Genomic DNA, 27,951 nt, shown 5'->3' on the forward strand with positions numbered 1-27,951 from the left:
ACCCCTGACCTGAGCAAAACCCAACCAACCAACTAGGCTAGTAGTTATTAATTAATCTAATAAAGGAAGAATTTTATTTAAGTAATAGAAGTTAATAGCGAGAAATAATAGGAAGAAAATGTTGCAACCGGGATTCGAAACCACGAGCTTCGCCTTAAGCCGAACGCAGCCAACCAACTGATCCAGCGATCATTTCTTATTAAAGGAGGAGAAGAATTCCATTTAAGCAGAAGTTGGGACATTTAAAATAAATTGGAAAAAAGGTTCGCGACTGAGGGATTCGAAACCCAGACCTGTGATTTGGTCGAAACCTGGCTAACCAGGTGATCCAGCCATCGATTCTGTTTAGAAAAGATAGGAAAATTATTTAACCAGTTAACAGAATATGGAGATTATAAAGAGGGATAAGTTGAGGTGGTAAATTGCCAAACCGAAAACCCTTTACCCTCTCCTTTCCTCTCCCGATCGCGAGCGACTGCGACTCCCTCTCGGGCGAAGACGCAGCAGGGGACCTAGGGCTTGGTCTCCGGCGCCGGCGAAGGGTTGTTTCCGACCGATCTTCACCCGTGTGTGGCCACTCCGACGAGGGGAGCTTGGAAACACAAAGAGGTTGCCGAGAATTGAAGCTCCTCCGAAGCCCTAGTTGCCTCCTTTCGGCTGTGAGTCCAAGAACACGAAGGTAAGTCGCTACTCACCTGCAGTAGGATAGTTCCGGATTTCGATTCGTTTTGGTGTTCTTTTCCTTTTGTTTCGAATTTTTTGTGAAGAATGTGGTTTAGGGCTTACTGCCGTGAGATGTTAAGGAAGAGGGAAAGAGATTTTGTTTGGATGTTTTCTTGTTTTCCTTGAATTCGCAGCATGTTGTAAGATTTGTTGGTTGTGACTTGATGAGAATGTCCGGGTTGAAGGGAAGCTTGCAATCTTGTGTTTTTCTTTTATTGCCGTGGCACATAGCATGTAGAACAAGTATGGTCTTGAGGTTACAATAGCAATTTTCATTAGATTTATTGGTTGTGACTTGATGAGAATGTCCGGGTTGAAGGGAAGCTTGCAATCTTGTGTTTTTCTTTTGTTGCCGTGGCACATAGCAGGAGGAACAATTACCACAGTGCAGTTTTGATTTGTTATCAATTCATTGGTATGTTGTTAGCCATTTTATCACTTATTCCCTAACCGCAGCTTTAGCTTTCGTTTAAGTTGTGTAGATTAGCAATGAAAAGATTGTGTTCAGGGCTGGCTTTATAGATTCAGTGCAATGTGGATTAGATTGCTGTTAGACCCTTTTCGACCATGCTCAGTACTGATGCTTTCTTAATTAGTTGGAACAACCTTGCCTTAAGCTTGCTAGTTAGATCTTTTTACGCTATGCATTGGGCAAGAACAGTCCTCATTTTTAAAGTATGCAGTTTAGATTTTCTGTTAAGCTATTATGTAGATTTTTATTAAGCTAGTATGCAGATTTCTGTTAAGCATTAGTGCAGATTTTAGTTAAGCTTAATATGCATATTTCTGTTTAAACTTGTATGCAGATTTTGTTTAATCATTGCAGTGTTAGAGTTTGGTTAAACATTTCAGTTTTGTAAGAAGCATTCTTTTATAAGAAAAGTATAAGAAAGATAAAGAAAAGAAAGAAAAGGCCGAGGCCTTAAGTAGATCCCAAAGTCAAGACTTTAGGGATTTTGGCACACAAGGTGCCTATTAAAATGCCGAGGCATTCAAAGAAGAAGTAATTAAGATTATAAGTATTTTACTTTTAAGAAGAGGCTAGTACCCGACTTCCGAGGTTGTCGTTAAACAAATCCAGGTGTCCAATTCCGAGGTCTTGGCCCTGGTAGACCGAGGTCTGCTCTTTTAGGATTGGTGACTCGCTACTCCAACCTATCAGGGAACGCGCATAAGATGGTACTACGCCTGGGCCCAAGAAGAAGTTGATTATTATTTTGAAGTATTATAAGTATAAGCTTTTGAACTAATAAAACAATGTGTTTACAAAAGTTTACAAGTATTAAAGAATAAGTTTTAAATAAGTGAAATAAAAGAATAAGTTTTAAGTAAGTGAAAGAAAAGAATAAGTGTTTAAGTAAGTTTAATAAGAATCAGAAAGTGTTTAGCCTTTCAGTATGTTTCTTTACTGTTAGAAGAGCATGAGTTAGCTTACTGTTATTTGCTATTTATGAGCATGAGTAGCTTTACATGTTAGCATTCAGTTTTAGCATGTTTTTATTTATATACATGCATATCGAGTTTTTGTGAGTTAGATAGCGCTTACTAAGCAAATTTTGCTTATAGACTACACTTCCTCTTACTGCAGATACAGGAAAGGAAAAGATATAGAAAGGAAGGCGACAAGGAGGTGTTCGAGGGATGTGTGATGCCAGGACTATGGAAGCCTTGGGACTTAGTCTAAGAATTTATTAAGATTGCCATTTATTAAGAATGTATTAGATGAGTCATTTAGTCTTCCGCTGTTAGTTAACTGTATGTTTTTATTTTGTTTCCGCTACCGATTACTTGCATGATTTGATTTCATTAAACTGCGTGGTGATGTTATTCCTTTTGTGTGTTTGATATGTGTTCCAGCCGCCTGTGGCTATGTATATTATGTTATGTATGATAGTTTAAGGTCACCGGTACAGGGGAGACTCTGTCGAAATTTTTCGGTAGGGTTTCCATGTGATTTTTAATCATACCGGTTAAGTAGAGTTAGTAGTTAAGTAACGGTCATCCTTAGAGTGTAGTAGTAGTAAGAAGGGTGGTCGTTACAGTTGGTATCAGAGCAGTTCCCATTCTCCAGCATCACACATCAGCACCATCCTTGCCGTTTTCAAGTAAGAAAGTATTTAATTTTCTTTTATGCTTTCTTCATTATTTGCAGTATAGAGTATCTGCTTATATGTGCTTAGGAAAGAAGAAAATTCATGTTTTAATTTTCTATGTTTTGATACATATGCTTAGAAAGAATAGAGACAATTTTAGTTTTGTTTCTCTTATATTCATATATACATAAGTATGTTTAGAAAGGATAGAGAAGATACCAAGTTTTTCAAAGACCACTAATGGGTACGATGCGAGATAAATGATAGAGGACCGAGAAGTTAAGAGACTAAGGAACAAAGAGTATCATTAGTGGGAGTCATTTAGAACCAGAAGCATGAGGAAGTTACTTAGGAGCGTGAGCATAGTATGAGAAAGAAATATTCGAAATTATTCTAAGTTCGAGGACGAACTTTTTATAAGGTAGGGAGAATTGTAACACCCCAAATTTCATGATTTGGAGTCCTAAAAGACCTTATTAAAATATAGAAATGCTTTAGAAAAATTCTAGAGATTTTTAGGAATTTATAGAATATTTTTATGTAATTTTTGGAGGTCGTTTGATATTTTTACTAAACGAAAGAAGGTTCGACAAAAAAATATCCAAGCTGAGGCTTGAACCGGCAACCCCTGACCTGAGCAAAACCCAACCAACCAACTGGGCTAGTAGTTATTAATTAATCTAATAAAGGAAGAATTTTATTTAAGTAATAGAAGTTAATAGCAAGAAATAATAGGAAGAAAATGTTGCAACCGGGATTCGAAACCACGAGCTTCGCCTTAAGCCGAACGCAGCCAACCAACTGATCCAGCGATCGTTTCTTATTAAAGGAGGAGAAGAATTCCATTTAAGCAGAAGTTGGGACATTTAAAATAAATTGGAAAAACGGTTCGCGGCTGAGGGATTCGAAACCCAGACCTGTGATTTGGTCGAAACCTGGCTAACCAGGTGATCCAGCCATCGGTTCTGCTTAGAAAAGGTAGGAAAATTATTTAACCGATTATAAAGAGGGATAAGTTGAGGTGGTAAATTGCCAAACCGAAAACCCTTTCCCCTCTCCTTTCCTCTCCCGATCACGAGCGACGGCGACTCCCTCTCGGGCGAAGACGCAGCAGGGGACCTAGGGCTTGGTCTCCGGCGCCGGCGAAGGGTTGTTTCCGACCGATCTTCACCCGTGTGTGGCCACTCCGACGAGGGGAGCTTGGAAACACAAAGAGGTTGCCGAGAATTGAAGCTCCTCCGAAGCCCTAGTTGCCTCCTTTCGGCTGTGAGTCCAAGAACACGAAGGTAAGTCGCTACTCACCTGCAGTAGGATAGTTCCGGATTTCGATTCGTTTTGGTGTTCTTTTCCTTTTGTTTCGAATTTTTTGTGAAGAATGTGGTTTAGGGCTTACTGCCGTGAGATGTTAAGGAAGAGGGAAAGAGATTTTGTTTGGATGTTTTCTTGTTTTCCTTGAATTCGCAGCATGTTGTAAGATTTGTTGGTTGTGACTTGATGAGAATGTCCGGGTTGAAGGGAAGCTTGCAATCTTGTGTTTTTCTTTTATTGCCGTGGCACATAGCATGTAGAACAAGTATGGTCTTGAGGTTACAATAGCAATTTTCATTAGATTTATTGGTTGTGACTTGATGAGAATGTCCGGGTTGAAGGGAAGCTTGCAATCTTGTGTTTTTCTTTTGTTGCCGTGGCACATAGCAGGAGGAACAATTACCACAGTGCAGTTTTGATTTGTTATCAATTCATTGGTATGTTGTTAGCCATTTTATCACTTATTCCCTAACCGCAGCTTTAGCTTTCGTTTAAGTTGTGTAGATTAGCAATGAAAAGATTGTGTTCAGTGCTGGCTTTATAGATTCAGTGCAATGTGGATTAGATTGTTGTTAGACCCTTTTCAACCATGCTCAGTACTGATGCTTTCTTAATTAGTTGGAACAACCTTGCCTTAAGCTTGCTAGTTAGATCTTTTTACGCTATGCATTGGGCAAGAACAGTCCTCATTTTTAAAGTATGCAGTTTAGATTTTCTGTTAAGCTATTATGTAGATTTTTATTAAGCTAGTATGCAGATTTCTGTTAAGCATTAGTGCAGATTTTAGTTAAGCTTAATATGCATATTTCTGTTTAAACTTGTATGCAGATTTTGTTTAATCATTGCAGTGTTAGAGTTTGGTTAAACATTTCAGTTTTGTAAGAAGCATTCTTTTATAAGAAAAGTATAAGAAAGATAAAGAAAAGAAAGAAAAGGCCGAGGCCTTAAGTAGATCCCAAAGTCAAGACTTTAGGGATTTTTGGCACACAAGGTGCCTATTAAAATGCCAAGGCATTTAAAGAAGAAGTAATTAAGATTATAAGTATTTTACTTTTAAGAAGAGGCTAGTACCCGACTTCCGAGGTTGTCGTTAAACAAATCCAGGTGTCCAATTCCGAGGTCTTGGCCCTGGTAGACCGAGGTCTGCTCTTTTAGGATTGGTGGCTCGCTACCCCAACCTATCAGGGAACGCGCATAAGATGGTACTACGCCTGGGCCCAAGAAGAAGTTGATTATTATTTTGAAGTATTATAAGTATAAGCTTTTGAACTAATAAAACAATGTGTTTACAAAAGTTTACAAGTATTAAAGAATAAGTTTTAAATAAGTGAAATAAAAGAATAAGTTTTAAATAAGTGAAATAAAGAATAAGTTTTTAAGTAAGTTCAATAAGAATCGAAAGTGTTTAGAATTCAGTAAATTAATTACTAATAGAAGAGCATGAGTAGCTTTACATGTTTAGCACTTCAGTATGTTTCTTTATTTACTAGTAGATGAGCATGAGTAGCTTTCCTTTTAGCATTCAGTATATTTACATGCATATCGAGTTTTTGTGAGTTCGATAGCGCTTACTAAGCAAATTTTGCTTATAGACTACACTTCCTCTTACTGCAGATACAGGAAAGGAAAAGATATAGAAAGGAAGGCGACAAGGAGGTGTTCGAGGGATGTGTGATGCCAGGACTATGGAAGCCTTGGGACTTAGTCTAAGAATTTATTAAGATTGCCATTTATTAAGAATGTATTAGATGAGTCGTTTGGTCTGCCGCTGTTAGGTAACTGTATGTTTATTTTGTTTCCGCCATTCATTACTTGCATGATTTGATTTCATTAAACTGCGTGGTGATGTTATTCCTTTTGTGTGTTTGATATGTGTTCCAGCCGCCTGTGGCTATGTATATTATGTTATGTATGATAGTTTAAGGTCACCGGTACAGGGGAGACTCTGTCAAAATTTTTCGGTAGAGTTTCCATGTGATTTTTAATCATACCGGTTAAGTAGAGTTAGTAGTTAAGTAACGGTCATCCTTAGAGTGTAGTAGTAGTAAGAAGGGTGGTCGTTACATCCAATGACAATCAAGTCAGAAGATCAGATTTCATCAAGTCGTTGGTAACAACTTGTATTTCATATCTGTAAAGTTTCACGCTTCTATTATTCTTTTGTAAATCTTTCCAAACTGATAGTGAATTTCCCAATGAAAACGATCAATGACTGCGGGCCTTGGAGTAGGTGTCGCCATAGGCTTCGAACCGAGTAAAAGAACATTGGGCTGATGAAAGCGTATATTAAAGTACACGAGAAGGACCGGAGATTATATGCTAATTTACCAAGCAGACGATTTGCTTCCATGGGTTACACGATTCGATTTCTAATTAGATAGGGACAACACAGTAAGTCTACATCGGGCTATGTGTTTACTTGGGAGGTGGAGTCATGGAGGAGTGTTAAGCGAAATGTGTTTCGGACTCAACCATGGAAGGCGAGTATGTAGCAACCTCTGAGGCTAAAGAAGCAGTATGGCTCAGAACTTTCTAATGGACTTAGATGTGATTCTGGTTTGCCCAAAATCATCACAATTTATTGTGATAATAGCATGCAGTTGCAAACTCAAGGAACCACGAGCCCATAAGACAAGTAAACATATAGAGCGCAAGTACCACCGATACGAGATTGTGAAGCGAGGAGAAGTTGTCATAGCCAAGATTGCATCAGCAGATAACCTGGCAGATCCTTTCACTAAGGCCCTTCCAACAAAAGCTTTCGATCCGCATGTGGAGGGAATGGGAATCAGATGTATGGCAGAAGATATGGCAGCTTAGTCGTTAGTATAAGTGGGAGATTGTTAGAGTGTATACTGAAAGCCTAAGCTTTTGTAAACATTTATTTTGAATAAAGAATCATATTTGGTCAAATTGTCTACATTTAGTTGTAGTTGTTCAATTAATTTATATTGTAGATAGCATAGTATGTCGTGCCACATATAGAAGATGATGTTATTAATACCTTATAAATTATAAACAGTAGCTCACGACCAAAATGGAAAGGAACAAACCATTGGAAGGTCGTAGTGTAATTAGAAATTAGTTTATCTTGACTATATAATTACACTAGTACACTTAGAGTGTATTGAGTAGGATCATTTGAAGTCGTTTCTTTTATACTGACTTTATAAAGGAACAAATACCTCGGTTATTATGGAAGTGTGTGCTCTTAATCCTAATATAATAACAAGCACATATATTTGATATTTATTTCTTTAATTTATCAATGGGTGAGATTTAGTTCGATGAATCAATAAGCCCGATAAATTGGGAAATGATATCACTTATAGTGTGTGTTGTTAATTATAGAAGGAAATTGTGTCCTAGTAATCTAGGTTGATAATGTCCCCAAGATGAGCTCATAAAGATTGTTATGTTAAACCTTGTAGGTGGACTTAGTCCGATATGACGATAAGGTTGAGTGGTACTATTCTTGGATTAAGATATTAATTAAATGAGTTGTCAGTAACTCACTTAATTAGTGGGCATTCGACATCTTAAACACAGGGAGACTAACACACTCATAATAAGAAGGAGCCCAAAAATGTAATTTGGGATTGGTGCGGTAGTTCAATAATAGTTCTCTAGTGGAATGAATTATTATTGATAAAATTAAGTTGTGTGTTTGGGGCGAACACAGGATGCTTATTTTTATCGGGAGAACAAAACCAATTCCTCCTCTCGGTCCCTATCGTAGCCTCTTATTTATAGAGTATTATACCCACTTATACCCACCTTCGTACCCATGATATAGGGACCGACCAAGCTAGCTTGTGGTTCAAGCTAGGATAGACCAAGCCTTGGTTCATGGGTGGCCGACCCTAGCTTGAACCCAAGCTTAGGTGGCGGCCCCCCATTAAATTAAAAAGAATTTTAATTTTAAAATTCTCTTATGTGAAATATATAATTTATTGGAGAGATTTAAAATTAAAATATCTCTTTTAAAAGGATCTACAAAAGATTAAAGAAAGATATTAGATCTCTTTCCTTATTTGTAGATTGGAAAGATATTTTATTTTTTCTTCTTTATAAATTATTCACATGTAGAAAAATTAAAATTATAGAAATTTCTTTTTATCTATCATGAAGGGATTGTAAAGAGAATTTTTTTTTTCAAATTTCCGAAGACAAATAAGTAATTTTTAATTGTTGATTGAAAATTATCTTATTTGCTCTCCATGAGGTGGCCGACCATATACAATTGATTAGGAAATTTTATTTAATTTTTCTTAATTAATTGTTATCAAGGAAAGTTAAGGAAATTTTATTGTAATTAAATTTCCTTATTTACCAAAGCTAAGGAATATAAAAGTGGAGGTTGGGGTGTCTTCATGAGACACAACCTCTATTATTCTCTCCCTCTTTTCCTTGGTGTTGTGGCCGGCCATCCTCTCTCCCTCTCCTCCTCTTTGTGGTGGCCGAAACCCTTCTTTGCTTGGAGCTCTTGTGGTGGCCGGATACTACTTGGAGAAGAAGAAGAAGGAGGAGAGAAAGCTTGCATCCCTTGGAGCTTAGTTGGTGGAAAAAGTTCTTCATCCTTGGATTTTGGTGCTTGGCCGAAACTTGAAGGAAGAAGAAGAAGGTGCTAGGTGGTCCTCATCTTGGAAGATCGTTGCCCACACAACGTCCGAGGTTAGAAGAGGAATACGGTAGAAGATCAAGAGGTCTTTCTAAAAGGTATAACTAGTATTTTTTCCTTTCTGCATCATACTAGTTATTTTTGGAAATAATACCAAATACAAGAGGCATACGATTCTAGTATTTCGAATTTGTTTTCTATGTTGTGTTCTTTTGTTTTTTCTTTTCCTTGTGATTTGATTGTTCTTTTCGGTTGACCTAAAGTTATTTAAGGAAATTAAATATTAACTTTCCTTAAAAGGATTTGTCTAGTCGGTGGTGGTTGTTCCCATATCCAAGAAGGTCATGTGCCTCGCCACGTTAGTACTGGGAGCCAATTTTGGAAACTAATATTTAATGAAATTAATAACCTAGGTGATTTGGATCGAACGTGTTAAGTTCCGCAGGAGATCCGAGTCTAAACCTAAAAGAACAAATAGATTAAACTTTGGATCAAAAGTGTTAAGTTCCACAGACGATCCAAGTTTAATTTAAAAGAACACATGGTAGCTATGAAAAGGTTCAGACCTTTGTACAAAATTTTTGTACAGTGGAACCATTAGGTTTTCCGAGTAGCAACCAACACATGGTTGGCTGGGCTACCTCACACTCCAGGCGCTCGAAGCCTGCTATATAAGGAGGATACGCCCTGGAGCAAAGAATCAATGAACAACAAGATCTTCCAACACTTGCTATGCCATGTTGTGCTCCTGTGACGCTGCGAAGCTCCTCCGACAACGCGCTTTTTTTCATTCCTTATTGTTGTCGGTATTTTTCCTTTAAAGCAATTGTAATTTCACTTGTAATATTTCGAATTGCTAGTGGATTGCCCAACGAAAGCACTCAACGAGTGCGGGCCTTAGAGTAGGAGTCGACCAAGGCTCCGAACCAAGTAAAAAATTACTTGTGTTAGCAGTGTTCCAATTCGTACTCAATCTTCTTTACGATATTTTTTTATATTGATATTCACCCCCTCCCCTCTATCGACTTTCACGATCCAACACGGCTACCTAGGATCAGGTCCTCCAGACCTATTGAATCCACCTGGCTTCTACGATATACCGAGATTTCCCTTTACTAGCCTACAACTATGACTTCTCATGCCTAACCGCAGTTAGAACTAGTCACTTGGTTGACTTCTCACCCTTGCCTAGCCATGACTAAGACTTCCCATGATCAAACTCTATTAAACATACTTAAATATATTTGTTGGACATTAAAACCTTGGAGGTCGATTGCACCAACAAGTTATAATCAATATTATGCAAAATATGAAATACAAATTAATATTTCTGAAATACAACAAACTACTAGTAGTAATTTAAAACTTACAAAAGCACAACTTTTATTAAAAGAACGGACAAAACGTCTACAAGGATCCTCAAGTTCCACACAAGAACTTGAGAATTATTTTATGACTTTTTTTTTATTTTAATAAAGCAGATAGTGAAAATTTCGATATCTTAAAGTAGTGGTCACAGAAGACTCAAAGCTTTCCCGTCCTCTCCATGATCACCAAAGAAACTTTAGCTTATCCAATGTCAACTGTTGCTGTGAAGCAGACGTTCAGTGTCGATGACAACATATTAGATGAACGATGATTAACTTTGTCTCCTGACACATTAGAAGCCCAAGCATTACTGGACGATTGGACTAGAGCGGAGAAAAGAATCCAAGGAATACAATTTTCAGATGACGAAATTGAAGATTTTGATACTGAAGTAATAAATACGATAGGAACGGGAAATGGAAGTGAGTGACAATGCAAAAAAATAAAAATGTAAAAGAGCTACGTGTGCTTTAATTCCCCTAAGGGGATACGTAGGCAACTTAAATATGTGCAAGCCCTGTTTTCTAATAAATTTTAATTTGTAATTTATAATTTATAATTTATAATTTATATTTTTTAATTTTTTTAACATAATAATCTTGAACCGTGACAAACTGTGACGAACCGTGAACCGGCAGTTCCAAACTGTGGACCGTAACCATCTTGGCCGGTTAATGTTAAGGGTCGACCTGCTTAGAACCGTCGAACCGACGGTTCCGAACCGTGGTCAGGTCTATACATATGAGTCATATTTTCATAAAATTTAATTCCAAAATAATATTCCAAATGCACATGACCTTATCATGTCTCTCACACTCTCTCGTTGACATTAAGACATAATAATAATTATCGTATGAGCTAACGAGAAGTGGAAATGGAGGAGAAGTCAAGAAGAGAAAACTACCATCCTCCATAATTTTTTGGAAAAAAGAAAATTTTATTTAATAACCCTCGAACAATAAAATACATGTTTACATAGAATTTAACCTTAAAACCCAAATAAAGGAAATAAATCATAATATATGAATTACAGTTCCTAAATAGTAAAGTAAAAAAAAATCTAAAATAAAAAAATATAATTATTAAAATATTAATAATAATAATAAAAATCTTCGGATACTCCTGCCACATACTTCTTCCTACTATTATAAACGCAACACCATCATGAACAAGACCTAAAATAAGTAATAAAGAATACCGTTAGACTTCTTACAATTTCATAAACTCATGAGACCTGAAATAGGTCCAATCGGGCCTGTCTAGGTCGATCAATGGATTTTGGTCAAAATCCACTGATAAACTTAGATATGTCTGATTAAATCTATTTCAAGTCCTGTGGGTTTCTGAGACTGCAAGAAGTTAATGGTATTCTTCATTACTTATTTTGGTCTCACTGGAAGTGTTATAATATCATGCTAATTTTTATCTAGAATGTAGTCCTAGTCTCTAGGAAATCAAACTCATGTCGAGCTTGATCTGAATCAGACCAGGCTAAAGGATCTAAATTAGCACTACCACGAGCCTGATCTGATTCAGATTAGGCTTAAGGCTTAATTTCCAAAAAACTAGGACCACATTCTAGCTGAAAGTTAGCATAACATTATAGCACCTCTAGAGAGTCCAAAAATAAGTAATGGAAGATATCATTGGACTCCTTGCAGCCTCAGAAATTGATAAGAACTGAAATGAGTCGAATGAAACCTGTTTAGGTCCATCAGTGGATTTCGGTTAAAAATCACTCATCTTAATCCCTTGGCGATTAGCTAGAAAGGAGTGAATAGTCTGCACAATAAAAACTAATAAAACCCCTTCTCGAACTTTATAGCTTTATTAGTCTAACATTTGCATAAAAGAAATAAGAGACTATAAAACAAGAAGCACAAAAGAGTTACTTGGCTTGCAATCAGAGGATTGCTAATCCAAAGAAGTTGAAGCTCACTAAACAATCTCCTTCAGGCGGAGAAGCCTCTTACAGCAATTGAAGCACTCAGTTACAGAATAAAATTAAAGAGGAATCAATTACAAGTATTTTTTTGACCTTCTGGGGGGTTGTATTTATAGCCCTTGCCAGGGCGCTTGCAAGGGTTCTAGGCACCTGGAGAGAGATAGAATTTTATCCCCATCGCAACAAATCACGCCACGTTACAAAATGATGAAGTTTTGATTCCAGGCGCCTGTACTAGTAAAGTCAACTTTTTGATTGACTTTTTGGTGTACGTCTTCCGCTCCGGTTCCGCTCGCTTGGGTTCGGGTCTTCTGCTCTGGTTCCACCCACTTGGGTGATTTCGACCATCCAGAATAGGGTTCTCCTGAACCCATTTTCGAGCCTTCTCGAGCAACCTTCCACTCCGGCTTCTCGTCCCTCGAAAATATCGCGCGCCTCCTTCTCGTCCGCCCCGCGTACTCTTCCGCAGCACCTTGCCCCTCGGACGCACTGAGCCCATCAGCTCTCTCCCATGCCATCCTTCTCGCTAGTTGCGTCTTTCACTCGAATTCCTGTGCTCCTAAGTTCCTGCACTCTTAGACACAAGGGTTAAATCATAACAGGACTTAACCTGACTTGGTTGATCACATCAAAACTACCTTGGGGGTAATATCAACTCATGGACCTAGACAGGTTGATTAGATCCATTTCACTATGAGTTTCTAAGGCTGTAAGGAGTCTAAGAGTGTCCTCAATTGCTTATTTCGGTCTTTCCGAAGGTATTGCAATATTACGCTAACTTTTAGCTAGAACATGGCCCTAGTGTCTGAGAAATCAGTTCCACAGTGGGCCTGATCTAAATTAGATCAGACCCGGAGGATATAAATGAGTACTTCCACAGGTCTGGTTTGATTCAAATCAGACTCAACATGAGTTTTTTTTCTTAGATACTAGGACCATATTTTAGTTGAAAGTAACATAACATTGTATTACTTCCGAAAAGACCAAAATAAGTAATAGAAGATATCGCTGGACTCCTTGCAACCTTAGAAATTCATAGGATTTGAAATATGTCTAATAAGACTTGTCTAGATTCATGAGTAGATTTTAATCGAAATTCACTATTGACCTAGACAATTCTGATTGAAACTATTTTAGGTGTTGTGGATTTTTGAATTTGTAAAGAATTTAACAATTTTCTTCATTATTTATTTGAGGTCTATTCATGATAACATTACATTTATAATAAACAAAGAAGTATGATAATTACGGAGTTCAATGTCATATAACGGAAAGAGAGGAGTGAGAAACATAAGGTCATGTGCATCAGAACAATAAAAATTAATTTTGAATTAGATTTTTAAAAAATATGATTCCGATGCATTGAAGATTGACATGTTTAAAATTAATAGGGGTGAGAGGGAAAGGTCAATCCAAATCATTTTTAAAAAATTTCAAATAAGCAAGCCTCTTTTTTGTGAATTCGAGAAGATTAAAACTCCTAAATTATATTTCATTTAAAAAAAATATTTTAAAATATCGGAAGCCTCTTACAAACTAAATTTTTGTTGCTACATAAATTACAAAAAACTAATGAAACGATGAATCCCTGCGTGATCTTGGAGAAGAAGTGTACTTTTTTTTTTATATATATACCGCGGACAAACAGATGGAGACAAAGTGGCCAACACCCTTCTTGTCTCTATCTCCTTCCGACATCTCCTAAATTAACACCTTCCTCTTACTTTCTTTTGATTTCCTTGTTTTTTTATTGCTTAATCACAAAGCGTCAGAGTTTGAGATGTTATGCAAAATAATTGGCCAAAGTTTAATTTGGACGAAGGATGTCGTATATATCTTGGGAATGTTGCGTTAACAGTGGCACCTTCAGCTACTGCTTCCTGCTTCCTTCTTCCTTCTTCCTTCCATGGATGTTTTCTTTTCCTTCCCAAACCATTCCCAAAGGCTCCTTCCTTAGTTACTCTGCTTTTCCTCTTTTTTGTCTCTCGCTTTTTCTCTCGATGACGGCTCCCAACATTGAGATGATTGCGGCTTTGCTTCGGAGCTGCACGGTGGGGAGGGAGCGAGGTCTACGTTCTCCGGCGACGCATCTCGTCGGCGGAAGCCCAGAAAGCGTCTCCGTGGAGCTCAACTCGGAGACGGCGCTGCCTTTCCACTGGGAGCAGTGTCTCGACATGCAGGTAGACGTCCCCACCTCCTTAAATGCATTCCTTCTTTTCGTCAATCATTGATTATAAATGGACCGAATCCGTCTCCAAAATCGTGTTTTGGAACCATTTCCGGCGTCAAAATCGTTCCTTTTGTGCATTATGGCAGACAGGGGAAGTCTACTACTTCAACCGGGAGACCGGAACCAGGACGAGCAAAGACCCCCGAGCCGCCGCCGCCTACTCGTCGAGCTATCATTCTGAGGAAGACGTCTCCTCGTCCTCCGACGACAGCTTCTCCGGCGTCGCCAGCGGCGGCAGCAGCAGCAGAAACGACAACGAGGACAGCAGCGACAGCACCGCCAACTCCTGTCTCACCTCCATCTCCTCCTCCTCCCCTTCCCGGGCGACCGCCGCCGAGCCTCTCGTCTCCGCCGGATGTCGGTCCTGCTTCATGTACTTCATGGTCCCCAAGAGCGACGACTCCTGCCCCAAGTGCAGCGGCCGCCTCCTCAAGCTCGGCCGCCACGGCAACGTCTGAACCACTCACTTCTTCAAACTCCAGTCTCAATTCCTCTGTACTTTGGATCGATCCAACGAGAAAAAAAGATCCAACTTTTATTCCGTGTTTCTCCAAATTAAACTGATTTCTGCAACATCTTATGCTTCTTGGAATTCTTTAGAACTTAAAGTCTTAGTTTCATCCTTCTGCGATCACGTCCATCACCTTTCTGAGATCACCACCACGCTCGGTCTGCTCGCAACGACTGCCACTGTTTCTCCTTCAATTACTTTCTTGCGTTAACAGTTACGCAGAACACATTGAATTGCTGCTGCCTGAGGGCAATTAATCGACCAGCAATGGAATTTTTGAAGTCGAGTGGAAGAAGAGGAGGGAATAAAGTGGAATGGTAAAGTTTAAGTGTCTCAGACAAGAACCTCGCCTCGGGCTGGCTGGCAGAAAGGAATCTACACAGAGCGCAGAAAGTAAACCCTCTTTCTTTCCCTCCTCCTGCACAGCAGAGGAAGAGGGAGAAAAGGTATCAGAAATCTACCACATTGTTCCCTTAAACCAATGATCCAGCGGTCTTTACCTCGAGAAACAGAACCACCCATGCGTATACTATTCACTTATCAAACACATTTTATATATATATATATATTAAAAATTTATACAGCAGCAGCAGCAGCAGCAGTGGCTGTAGTTGCGCAAGTTTTCACCAAACCTTACACTATCCGTGGAGAGTTAGTCAGTTAATCATCAAGTTCTGGAGTAGATTGATGAACTCTTTCTTTAGAATGTGGTCATTCCAAAATCCAAATCCAATGGAATGATCATTTGAAACAACTCCAAAATTGCGGTAGAACCAAAACTGTAACAGGATCATGTGCAGCTGTTATTTGTTGGCGATATGCGTAAGTAAACATGTAAGACTGAGTGTGAACAGTCGCTGCAAAAATTCCTTTTGTTTTTGTCCTCCGCGCTCTCATCTGTCATTTTTGTTCTTTTGCTTCCTCTGTGAAATGGCAAAATTGAATTCCTGAAAGTTTTTAGATTCTGGAAACAAATGCTAACTAATAATGAGAAGTGAGAAGTGGCATGCTGTTCTTTGTCTTTGTCAATTCAAGGAAATGCAGCACAAACCAGCTGCAAATAAACTCATGCATATTCTATGGCTCGACTTACCTTTTTACAGCATAGAAATTAAGAATCAGAAGAAGGCTTGTTTTGCTAACTTTGCCCATTTTCTTTGGTGTTTGGGCTGAGGATTCTTCCATGTGCTCAAGCTTGACCTGTCACCATCTGAAACTTACTTTGCATGGCATGGAAAGCTACTGTGGATTATGAGCTTCACATGAGCAGGTTTTAAGTGATTGGAATTAATGAGAATTTGTTTAATCTTTTGGCATGCCAGTTTAAGTGACTTAAGATGATCGTTTCTTAAAGTCAAATAATATAATACATTTTTTGTTTTTTTCTTCAAGTATAGCACAATTTTTTTTTATCAAGATTAATTTGAACCTCCTTCCCTCCTCTGACTCATAATCAGTATTGCTGAGGAGGTCGCACGGATTGACACAAGTGGTACATATATATGTGTTTATTTCAATGGAGTTTGGGATGAATTTCTAACGGATATAAAATGACTTGTTAGGTGTCTGATCTTCCTAATATAAAGAGCCGCTGCATTAGGATAAAATGCCCATGTGATTTATATACATGTATCTTATCTTGGGGTCAGCGATACTGAGTCATTTGGGGTTAGCGATATCATCATTTGCTTCAGTATCGCTTGGGATAGGCCCCATGGGTTGACCCAGTTAGTACCTACGTGAGTGTGTGCTCTAATAGGTCATGAGGTTAATTCTTAGTTGGTGCAAAATGTTTTGTTAAGTGTCTGACCTACCCCATGCAAAGAGTCGTTGTTCTAGGACAACATGTCCCCTATAATTTATTTACCTGTATCTTGTCATGGGGTCGGTAATATTAGGCCGCTTGAGAAGAATGATATCACATTTTGCTCTAGTATTACTTAGGAAAGGACCCTCACGGATTGATGCAATTGGTATCTATATAGGTGGTTGCTCCAATAGGTCATGGGATAAATTTCTAATGGGTACAAAATGCCTTACTGGATGCCTAATCTCTCCCATATTAAGGGCCCCTGAGCCTGGGCAAGATGTCTCTCATGATTTACCTGTTTGTATCTTATCGTGGCACCAATAATACTAGGTTGCTTGGGGTGAACTGTTAGAGTGTATACTAAAAGCCTAGCTTTTTGTAAACATTTATTTTAAAATAAAGAATCACATTAGTCAAATGTCTACATTTATATGCTAAGTGTAGTTGTTCAATTAATTTATATTGTAAATAACATGGTGTGTAGTGTGACACATAGAAGATCATGTTATCAGTTCCTTATAAGTTATAAAAAGTAGCTCACAACTAAGATGGAAATGAACAAACCATTGCAATAATCGTAGTATAATTTGGTATTAGTTTATCTTAACTATAAAATTACACTAGTACACTCTGAGTGTATTGAGCAGAACCATTTGAGGTAGTTTCTTTTTATACTGACTATATAAAAGAACAATACTTCTGTTATTATGGAAGTGTGTACTCTTAATCATGATATAATAACAAGCACATATACTTAATACTTATTTCTTTAATTTATCAAATGGTATGATTTAGCTCGTTAAATCAATATACTCGATAAGTTGGGAAATGATATTATTTATATGGTGTGTTGTTGATTATAGAATGAAACTATGTCCTAGTAATCTAGGTTGATGATGTCCCCTTGAGAGGCTCATAAGGATTGTCATGTAAACCCTGCAGGTGGACTTAGTCCGACATGACGATAAGATTGAGAGTTACTACTCTTGGAGCTAAATATTAATTAAGTGAGTTGTCAGTAACTCATTTAATTAGTGGACATTCAATATCTTAAACACAGGGAGAATAACACACTCATGATAAGAAGGAGCCCATATAGTAATATGAGATTGGTGCGGTAGTACAATAATAACTCTTTAGTGGAATGAGATATTATTGATGAACTCGAGTTGGGTGTTCGGGGTGAACACGGGAAGCTCAAGTTCATCGGGAGACCAAAACCAATTCCTCCTCGCAGTCCTTGTCGTAGCATCTTATTTATAAAGTCTTATACCCACCTAAACCCACCTTCTTACCCATCCATAGGTGGCCGGCCAAGCCAAGCTTGGAGCCTAAGCAAGGGCCGACCAAGATAAGCCTTGGATGGATCAAGTGGTGGTCGGCCCTAGCTTGGAGCCCAAGCTTAGGTGGTTGGCCACAATAAAAATAAAAAGAATTTTATTTTAAAATCTTTCCTAATGTGGAAAACATGATTTTAAAAGAGAGTTTTAAAATTAAATTTTACCTTTTATAGTTTCTACAAAGGATTAAGAGAAATGTTTGATATCTTTCCTTATTTGTAGATTGAAAGGAAGATTTTAATTTTGGAGAAAACTTTCCTTATTGTAATCATCCACATGTTTTAATAGAGAGATTTTAATTTATAAAAGTTTCCTTTTATAACCAACCATGAAGGGAATTTTTAACAGAGAAATTTTTATTTTAAAAAATTCCGGAAACAAATTAGGAAGTTTTAATTTTGTGTTTAAAACTTTCCTATTTTGGAGGACTTGTAGGGGTCGGCCATTAAAAGAATAAAAGGAAATTTTAGTTAAATTTTCCTTTTGTTCATTGGCAAGGGAAAATAAGGAAGTTTTAATTATGTTTTAAAACTTGTCTTATTTGCCAAGACTAAGGAATATAAAAGAAAGAGTAGAGGTAGACCTGACCCCGGGCCGAGTCTAGCCCGAACCCGGCCTGGGCCCGTAACTGGGTCGAACCGGAACCGACACGGCAAGTTGCCGGACCGGTTCCGGTTCAGTTGATGCAAAACCGACGAACTGTCGGTTAACCTGCGGTTCAGCCCGCCGGTTCAGCCTCAACATTTTTTTTTTTAACGGCTTGAACCGCCGGTTAACTGGCGGTTCATAGCCGTTGGAACCGCCGATTAACCGGCGGTTCATAGCCGTTGGGGGTATTTTTTGGGTTATTTGTTTCAACGGTTAGGATCATTTGATCGTTTTTTGATCAATGTCTATGATTTAGTATCCGTTACTATCAAAACTCTATAAATAGAGAGCTCACTTCATCATTTTCAGACACATCTTCTCTACTCTTACTCTTAATCTCAATTTCGTATTCTCTACACGCTGTCGTTTCCAATTTTCAATTACAATGGAAGGAGGCCGCAGAGGTGCATCATCTCGAGCTCGGAAGGGAAAGCAAATAATGAATCAATAGGAGGAGGACCCCAACATTCAATCCACCGATGATGAGATCGAGCATCTTTCGAATCCGACACCCGGAACACAAGGAAGTACCGATGCAATTACTTCTAAGATTTGGGAACTTCCTCCTCTAAAGTCTTCTATTTTCACTAAACATTTTGAGAAGGTCACTCTTCCGTCGGAAGAAATGCATGCAAAATGTAAGCACTGCAATGCTTCCTACAAATTCCAAGCCGGTGGTGGCTATGGGTCGTTGAAACGACATGTAGAAATGAAGTACCTGACGGAATATGGACTCGACCGTTCTCAAACACAATTATCAAGATTTTCTTCAACTAGCGGTAGTACCGATTCCGGTTTATTTTTAAATTCGTATAATAAATTAAGAGAATCATTAGCTAAATTTGTTTCTGTAGAACATCTTTCTTTTAGTTTTGGATCTAATGCTCATTTGAAGATTTTTGTAAAGAATCTCTTACTCCATGTGCTAAACATGCTCCTAGGACTACACTTACTCGTACAATTAAAAAATTAGTAAAATAAGGAAAAAATAATTTAATTGATGAATTTAGTAAATTAGATAATAAAATTTATTTATGTTCCGATATTTGGAGTGATCATTGGCAAATACATTCGTATATGAGTGTGACTTGTCATTGGATTGATAACTCTTGGAACTTCCAAAAAAGATTGTTAGCTTATAGAGTTTTTTATGAATCACATATGCTCATAATATCGCACAATTATTATGTTTAATTTTAGAAGAATATGGCTTAACTCATAAAATATTTTCAATATCAGTAGATAATGCTAGTTCTAATACCGCTTGTATAGATGATCTAAAATTTGTTTGTCAACCTATTATTGGCAGTTTATTTTTTCATATTCGTTGTGTATGCCATGTTTTAAATTTATGTGTTCAAGATGGTTTAAAAATTTTAGAAAGTTATATTAAACCAATTAGAATTGTAATTTATTATTTATGACCTCATCCATCTATAATGAAATAATGGGATAGATTTTGTAAAATTAATGGAATGAGACCTAAAAAATTTACACGTGATGTACCAACACGTTGGAATTCAACATAGCAATTATTACAAGATTCATTTCAATATAAAGAATTATTATGTTCATTTTTTGCACAAAATACTAATACTAATATATATTTATTTTCACAATAATGGAATATTTGTAGTAGTATTTGTGAAATTTTAAAAGTATTTAATGATGCAACCGAACAACTTTTCGGTGTTTATTACCCACTGCTCAATTAGTTTTAGAAAATTTTTCTAATATAGTTTTAGTTTTAAATGAACATATTAATAATGAATCTTTATCTCCTTGCATCTTAGCTATGAAAACTAAATGGGAAAAATATTTTTATTTAATTCCTTAAATTTATTTAATTGCATTCGTTTTAGATCCTAGATTTAAATTAGAAGTTTTACAAGAAATGTTAACTTTATATTATGACACTTTAATTTCAATTAAAGATTTTTCTTCCCCTGATCCAGTTAATATTATATATAATGTTAGAATTTATTTATATGATATTTATAATCAATATTATACAAAATATAGAACACAAATTAATATTTCTGAAATACAACAAACTACTAGTAGTAATTTAAAACTTACATAAGCACAATTCTTATTAAAAGAACGGACAAAACATCCACGAGGATCCTCAAGTTCCACACAGGAACTTGAGAATTATTTTACGACTTCTTTTGATTTTAATGAAGCAGATAGCGAAAATTTTAATATCTTAAAGTGGTGGTCACAGAAGGCTCAAAGCTTTCCCGTTCTCTCCGTGATCGCCAAAGAAATATTAGCTTGTCCAGTGTCAACTGTTGCTGTGGAGCAGACGTTCAGTGCCGGCGGCAACATATTAGATGAACGACGATAAACTTTATGTCCCGACTCATTGGAAGCCCAAGTATTACTGAATGATTGGACCAGAGCGGAGAAAAGAATCCAAGAAATGCAACTTTCAGATGACGAAGTTGAAGATTTTGATACTGAAGAAACAAATACAACCAGAACAGGAAATGGAAATGAGTGAAAATGTAAAAGGATAAAAATGTAAAAAAACTACGTGGGCTTTGATTCTTCTAAAGGGATACGTAGACAACTTAAATAAGTGCAAGCCCTTTTTCCAATAAATTTTAATTTCTAATTTGTAATTTTTAATGTTTAATTTATAATTTATAATTTATAATTTTTTAATATAATAATCTTGAACTGTGGCGAACCGTGACGAACCGTGAACTGACGGTTCCAAACCGTAAACCGTAACCGTCTTGAGCGGTTAAGGTTAAGGGTCGACCTGTCTGTAACCGTCGAACCGTCGGTTCCAAACCGTGGTCAGGTCTAGGTAGAGGTGCCTCACCTCATAACAACAACACATCTATTATTCCTCTTTTCTAATTCCTTGGTGGTCGGCCCTCTCCTCTCTTCTTTCTCTCTTCTCCTTTTGTTGAGGCCGGTGGCACTTGGAGGGTTTGTTTCATCTTGGTGGCCGGTTGCTTGTGGAGAAGAAGAAGAGAAAGAAAGCTTCCTTTGAAGAATAGTTGGTGGTCAAAACTTGCAAGGAGAAGGAGGCTTGGGTGGATTCTCATCTTGGTAGATCGTCGTCCACACGATGTCCGAGATAAGAAGAGGAATACGACAGAAGATCGTGAGGTCTATAAGCTACAAAGAAAGGTATAACTAGTTGTCTTGTTCCGCATCATACTAGTTTTCTTTGTATGGATTTTGAAATACCAAACACAAGAGGCTAACGATTTTAGGTTTTGAATTTATAATTCGATTTTGTGTTTCTTTTGTTTTTCGATCTTGTGATTCGATTGTTCTTAATGGTTAAACATAGGGTTACTATAAGGAGATTAAATATTGAATTTCGTTGAAAGACTTTGTCTAGGAAGTGGTGGATGATCCCATACCCAAGAAGGCTTAGTGTCTCGCCATGTTTAACCTAGAAGTCGATCTCTGAAATAAATATTTAATTGAGTTTGTAACATGGGTGGATTTGGATTAATAATGTTAAGTATCGTTTGCGATTCAAGTCTAAACTTCTAAGAACAGATAAGTTGAATTTGGAATCAATAATGTTAAGTTCTGTTTGTGATTCCAAATTTAATTTCTAAAGAATACAATAGATTGTTAGGAATGGTTCGGGACTTGTACAAAAATTTTGTACAGGGGAACCAATACGATATTCTGAGTAGCAACCAACATGAACGATATCATTTTTTACTCCAGTATTGCTTAGAAGAGGGCCCCCATGGGTTGACGTAGTTGGTATCTGGATGGATGGTTGCTCCAATAGATTTTGGGGTCAATTCCCAACGGATACAAAATGCTTTGTTAGGTGTTTGGCCTCCCTATGTAAAAGGTCGTTGCGTTAGGACAAATGTTCACCATAATTTACCCCTTTCCATAGTGTGGAGTTCACCTTTTACTCCAGTTTTGCGTAGGAGAGGGAAGAATAGTCACACACGGATATAGTCGAGTTGGTACTTGAGTGATAAAATTGCCATATAGATGTAAGGTTCAAATCTTTTAGTGTTCATTCACTTAGGGAATAAGATCCTCCCACCTAAGAGATCGTTTGGTACCATTCTTTATCACCATTCCACAAGCCTTAGGATGGGTGATGAAAGGATATTTGGGATGAACGTTATCATCATTTTTCCACATAATATTGTGTAGGAGTGGGAACAAAAATCAATGATGATGTTGAGGCAAGCAATATAGTGGTTGGCAGTGTCGTAGTCAAGATTTTCAATGGAGGGCTGAATTTAATAAATTAAAAAATAATATAGCACAAAATGTATAATAAAAGTCATATATTAACTTCATATGATTTTACAATATCACTCTCCTAGATTTCATACTTTGAAAATGTTAAATAATAGCTTCATTATCAACGGTATCAAACATATCTCACTCGATATTATAGGTCCTGAGCGATCGACAAGAGGTGGGTGAATTATCCTGTAAAGAAAACTCACACCTTTCTCGAACTATTGGGCTTAAAAAATTACACACTTAACAAAAAGATAATAGAAATAAGAAGAGTATGGGACAAATAAATTTACTTGGTTTGTAATCAGAAGATTGCTACTCCAAGGAAAGTAGGCTCATTATGAAGATCTCTTTCTCGAACAAAACTTCGGATGCGGAGAAGCCTCATATACAAAAATAAAGCTCGGAAATGAAAAGAAGAATTAAATTCGAAGTACAAAAGTATGTTTTTTCAAATGAGGAGCACCAGAGCTCCTTTTATAGGCTCACTGGTCAAAGTGATTGTTTGCTAATGTAGTGCGGTCTAGGCACCCGGACCCTCTCCGGGCTCCCCCAGCTTGGCAAAACTCTACCTCCACGTAATGGATACGCAATGACCAAGTGATAAAATTTTATTCACTTCCAAGTGCCCGGACTGTTGTTGACGTGTACCCAAAAGTTGATCCGTAGTGACGAGGCACCCTTCAAGCACCTTGGTGGTCCAAGCACAAAGACCAGCTAGTCCAAACGCCCAGATCAGTCAACCTTGTGCTAACTGTTCGACGTCTTCTTCGATTGCTTGGGTGATCTCGGTCATCCATAATTAGGCTCACTCAAACCCATCTTCCTGCCTTCTCCTCGAGCAATCTTTTGCTAGGGCTTCTCGTCCCTCGGAAATGACATTCGATTTCTTCTCGTCCACCAGCATACTCTTTTACAGCACCTCGTCCCTCGGACGCATCGAGTCCGTCGACTCTTTCCCGTATCATCCTTCTCGCTAACTACGTCTTTTGCTCAACTTCTTATGCTCCTAAGTTTCTGTACACTTAGACACAAGGATCAAACACAACATGACCTAACTTGACTTGATTGATCATATTAAAACTAATACGGGGTACTTACAATCTCCCCTTGTTTAATGTGATCAACCCAAGTTAAGTTAAGATTAAACAAAACAAAAAACAGTAAAGTAATAGGAAAATAATTACAATTAATAAATATTTATGCAATGCAAGATTAAAAATGTACCTCCTCCTAGACTTACACCTTTCTCGAACTATTGAGCTTAAACAATTACACACTTAACAAAAGGATAATAGAAATAAGAAGAGTACGAGACAAATAAATTTATTTAGTTTGTAATCAGAAGATTGTCACTCAAAGGAAAGTATACTCATTATGAAGATCTCATTCTCGAACAAAACGTCGGAGGTGGAAAAGCCTCGTGTACAAAAATAAAGCTCGGAAATAAAAAAACAGAATGAAATTTGAAGTACAGAAGTGTGTTTTTTCAAATGAGGAGCACCAGGGTTCTTTTTATAGGTTCACTGCTCAAAGTGACTGTTTGCTGATGTGGCACGGTCCTGGTGTTCAAACCCTCTCCTAGAGCCCCCAGCATGGTAAAACTATATTTCCACGCAATAGCTACGTAATGACAAAGTAATAAAGTTTTATCCACTTTCGGGCGCTCAGACCCTCTCTGAGCACCCGGACCATTGCTGATGTGGACCCAAAAGTTGATTAGCAGCGATGATGCGCCTTTCGGGTACCCTGGTTGATCAACAGCTAGTCCGGACGCATGGATCAGTCAGCCTTGTACTGACTGTCCGACGCCTTCTATGGCCACTTGGGTGTCTAGAATCTGACTCACTAGAACCCATCTTCCAGCCTTCTTCTCAAGCAATCTTTTGCTCAGGCTTCTCGTCCCTCAGAAATGTTACACGTTTCCTTCTCGTCCACCAGCATACTCTTCGGCAACAACTTGTCCTTCAAACGCACCGAGCCCGTCGACTCTTTCCCGTGCCATCCTTCTCACTAGTCGCGTCTTTCGCTCAACTTCTTGTGCTCCTAAATTCCTACACACTTAGACACAAGGATCAAATACAATATGGCATAACTTGACTTGGTTGATCACGTCAAAATCAACACAAGGTACTTACAAATATATGGCATCAAACAATCATTTACCATATCATCTCCCAACCGATTACCTGATTACGTAGTGAGATTTTGATTATATTTATTGTTGAAAACACTCTCTTTACAGCTACAGTTGCAACAAGTAATATCAATGCTAACTTTAAAAGAATATATACCAAAGAATACAAACAATATTTCTTTAATTAAACCATTCTTTTAGCAAGCTAGCTAATCCCTATAATCTCCAAAAATTGAATGTTACTTCGTATATCAAAAATAAAATTATTAAGTTGGTGCTTGAAATACATTAACTCCATCAAGGAAAAATTAGATGGATAAAACTAACCAAATTGAAGTAATTTTATTGTATCATAAGCAAAGAATGAATTTGATGGATCAAGATAAGTCATACATAGCAACAACTTCGTGTTTGAAGTATGTTCGTCTTGTATTTTCTTAAAATACCTCAACATTGTTATTTCACCTAATTTATCATCAACATAATATTTTGAAAACATAATCACCTAATTTAATAACTATTTTTTCCAACAATTCAAAAATAAATAACAAATGAAATTAATAGAACTTACTTGAGAATTAATGATCCTTTTTTTCACACATATTGGTAGGGGTACTAAATCAAATGTTTACATTATAAAAATATGCTTTTCTTGTTATATAACTATCCAATTTTAATTCTTATCCTAATACATGTGGTTATTATAAGATGTCCGTGTGAATTATACGATGAGTCTATCCATGCAATAAATGATGTGATTCAATTGATTAAATTTTTGAATGATCATCAATGAAATTGATCACCTTCATATAACAAATCAAACATTAAATGCATGGAGCTAGTACCTCAATATCTATAAATACTTTATTAGCAAACAAAAATACATAAATATATAAAAATTGTTTTTTCAACACTTAAATCTGTAATCGAAAGAGATCAAGCAAGAAAATTTCATCTCAATAAAAAGGTGTTTACTATGGAGCGTCAGCGAAGTGATGACGACGGCGTTATTAGCAAATGACAGCAGTGCTAACAGAAATAGTTGTTGGTGCAATTTGCACTAAATGCACTAACGGTCTAACTCAAGTTTTGATAAATGATAAGTGAGGTAAGTTAGGTATTATCGTGATCTAATGTACTTACTGAGTGTGCAGGATTGACTAACCTGACGAGTCAAGAGAACCTGACATTAGGTAGAAAGTCCAATCGAGATGTACGAATTGGCGAAGTCTAGATGTGGGATTTTGGCAGGAGATTAGAATGTTAGATTCCTGATGGGAGGAAGTCCAAATGTCAATTATAGCAGGAAGACTTGGTGGGTTCGATTGGACACCGAGAGGACAACTTGACACTTGATAAGTGAAGGTAAGTCATTGGAGGAGAGTAACTAAGTGAGGGTGCGTCCTGGTTGAGGGGACAGTAGACGTTGGTCCAATTTAGGTCCATTTTGAAAACCTAAATTGAGACCCTGACTAGATCATGTTCTGGAGGACATGGTCTAAGTCATAAATTAATCATATTATTATTGTGTTAACTTTGTCTTGTAGGTTATTATCGGTTGTGTTGGACTAACACGTTTTGCAGGATAAAAGGATTAAAAATTATCTTGGGTGAATAGTACTCGAGGAGCCTTCCATGTGATGGAAGGCGCTTTCAGTACTGTTCATAAAAGACGTCTTCCATCGGATAAAATCTGACTTTGTTGGCAATAAGAATCAACACTTTTGGGATAAACTTTTATCTATGGAAGGCGCCTTCAACCACACTCTATAAACATGCTACTTGACCAAGCCTTCTTCACCAACTCTTCTACGAGTTTCTGGGCATCCGTTTGAAGTTTCGACCACTCTGATTTCCTGTTGTTGCTCTGCTACGATGTTGTTGCGTCCGACTACTTCTGAGGAGCTGTCCGACACCAAGCCTATGCCGATTATCATTGGTAGTGTTGGGTAACTAAATTCAGTTTTGTATTTAATTATAGTAAAAGGAAAAGTGTAGCATGTTACATTTATTCCTACTCTTTTTGTAATTGATCCCCTCTTCTAGCGGTTTCGGAAGAGGTTATTAATGGATTACCCATCGATAGGTCAGCGGGACTTAGATCTTAGAGTAAGAGTCGCCGAAAGCTCCAAAAATAAAACCGTTTGTGTTCTTGTACTTTTCTATTTCTATTTTTATTTCCGTTGCACTCATTTACTTACTTTGATTTTAAAAGAAAAGAAAAGTTTTTCAAAATCATGTGATCACCCTCCCCATGTGTGTCTCTATCCAACAACAACATTCGGCGACAATGACGTGTGTAGATAGTGACATGGGTAATAATGGCAGAAAGTATGATGAAGAATTTTGAGGGCAAAATAAAGGTTAGGAAAAGAATAACAAGGGGATTAGGGAAGGATGGAGTATATGAGATAGAGGAAAAAAGGAAAGGAGATTAAGATTAAGGGAGGATGAAGCATATGAGGTAGATAAAAAAGGAAAGGAGATTAGGAGAGAAAGAAAAAAAAAGGGAAGAGGAAAAAAACAAGTTAGGCCGGAAAAAAAACATTCAATGGGGGAGATGAAGGGGAAAAAAATCGGAAATATGGGAGAGACAAAAAATGGTTTGGCTGATTTTAATTCACTGTTTTGTAAAAAAAAGTCCAAAATTTTTTAGAATTTATTATTAAGTCCTTTTTATTTTTTTTTCAATGTAGGACTCGAAAACTTTTGTTATCTATAGGTTGATAATGATAGAAAGAGAAAAAATTTATGATATACACGGAGAAGAGTCTTCTTCGTGGAGAGAAAGAAATGAGATATAATAGTCGAATACGTATGTATTTTCAAGATAAAAGCAAGTATGGGGAAGGAGATCGCTTTAGGCAAAAATGAGCATGGCTGATTTTTAGGGGCAATGATGTTCAACTTAATTGATCTAGTTGATGTTAATATTGTAATGGAGATTATAAAAAAATGATTAATTA

At 37.2% G+C, this 27,951-nt stretch overlaps 1 protein-coding gene across 1 annotated transcript; it reads left to right on the forward strand.

Moving 5' to 3' along the window:
• Positions 1–12,697: 12,697 nt before the first annotated feature.
• Positions 12,698–14,861, forward strand: LOC122001892. The gene is made up of 2 exons (XM_042556871.1): positions 12,698–14,238; positions 14,375–14,861. The coding sequence occupies exons 1-2, from the start codon at positions 13,882–13,884 to the stop codon at positions 14,744–14,746; spliced, it is 729 nt and encodes a 242-aa protein (XP_042412805.1). The 5' UTR covers positions 12,698–13,881; the 3' UTR covers positions 14,747–14,861.
• Positions 14,862–27,951: the final 13,090 nt, after the last annotated feature.

Source organism: Zingiber officinale, chromosome 1A, assembly GCF_018446385.1.
Source record: "Zingiber officinale cultivar Zhangliang chromosome 1A, Zo_v1.1, whole genome shotgun sequence".
Classification (NCBI taxonomy): Eukaryota; Viridiplantae; Streptophyta; class Magnoliopsida; order Zingiberales; family Zingiberaceae; genus Zingiber; species Zingiber officinale.

Excerpts from the sequence above, each read along its gene's own strand:
- LOC122001892 (XM_042556871.1), top strand. The coding sequence starts at position 13,882 with ATGTCGTATATATCTTGGGAATGTTGCGTTAACAGTGGCACCTTCAGC. Across the intron at positions 14,239-14,374 it reads AGCAGTGTCTCGACATGCAG|ACAGGGGAAGTCTACTACTT; the intron begins GTAGACGTCCCC and ends GCATTATGGCAG.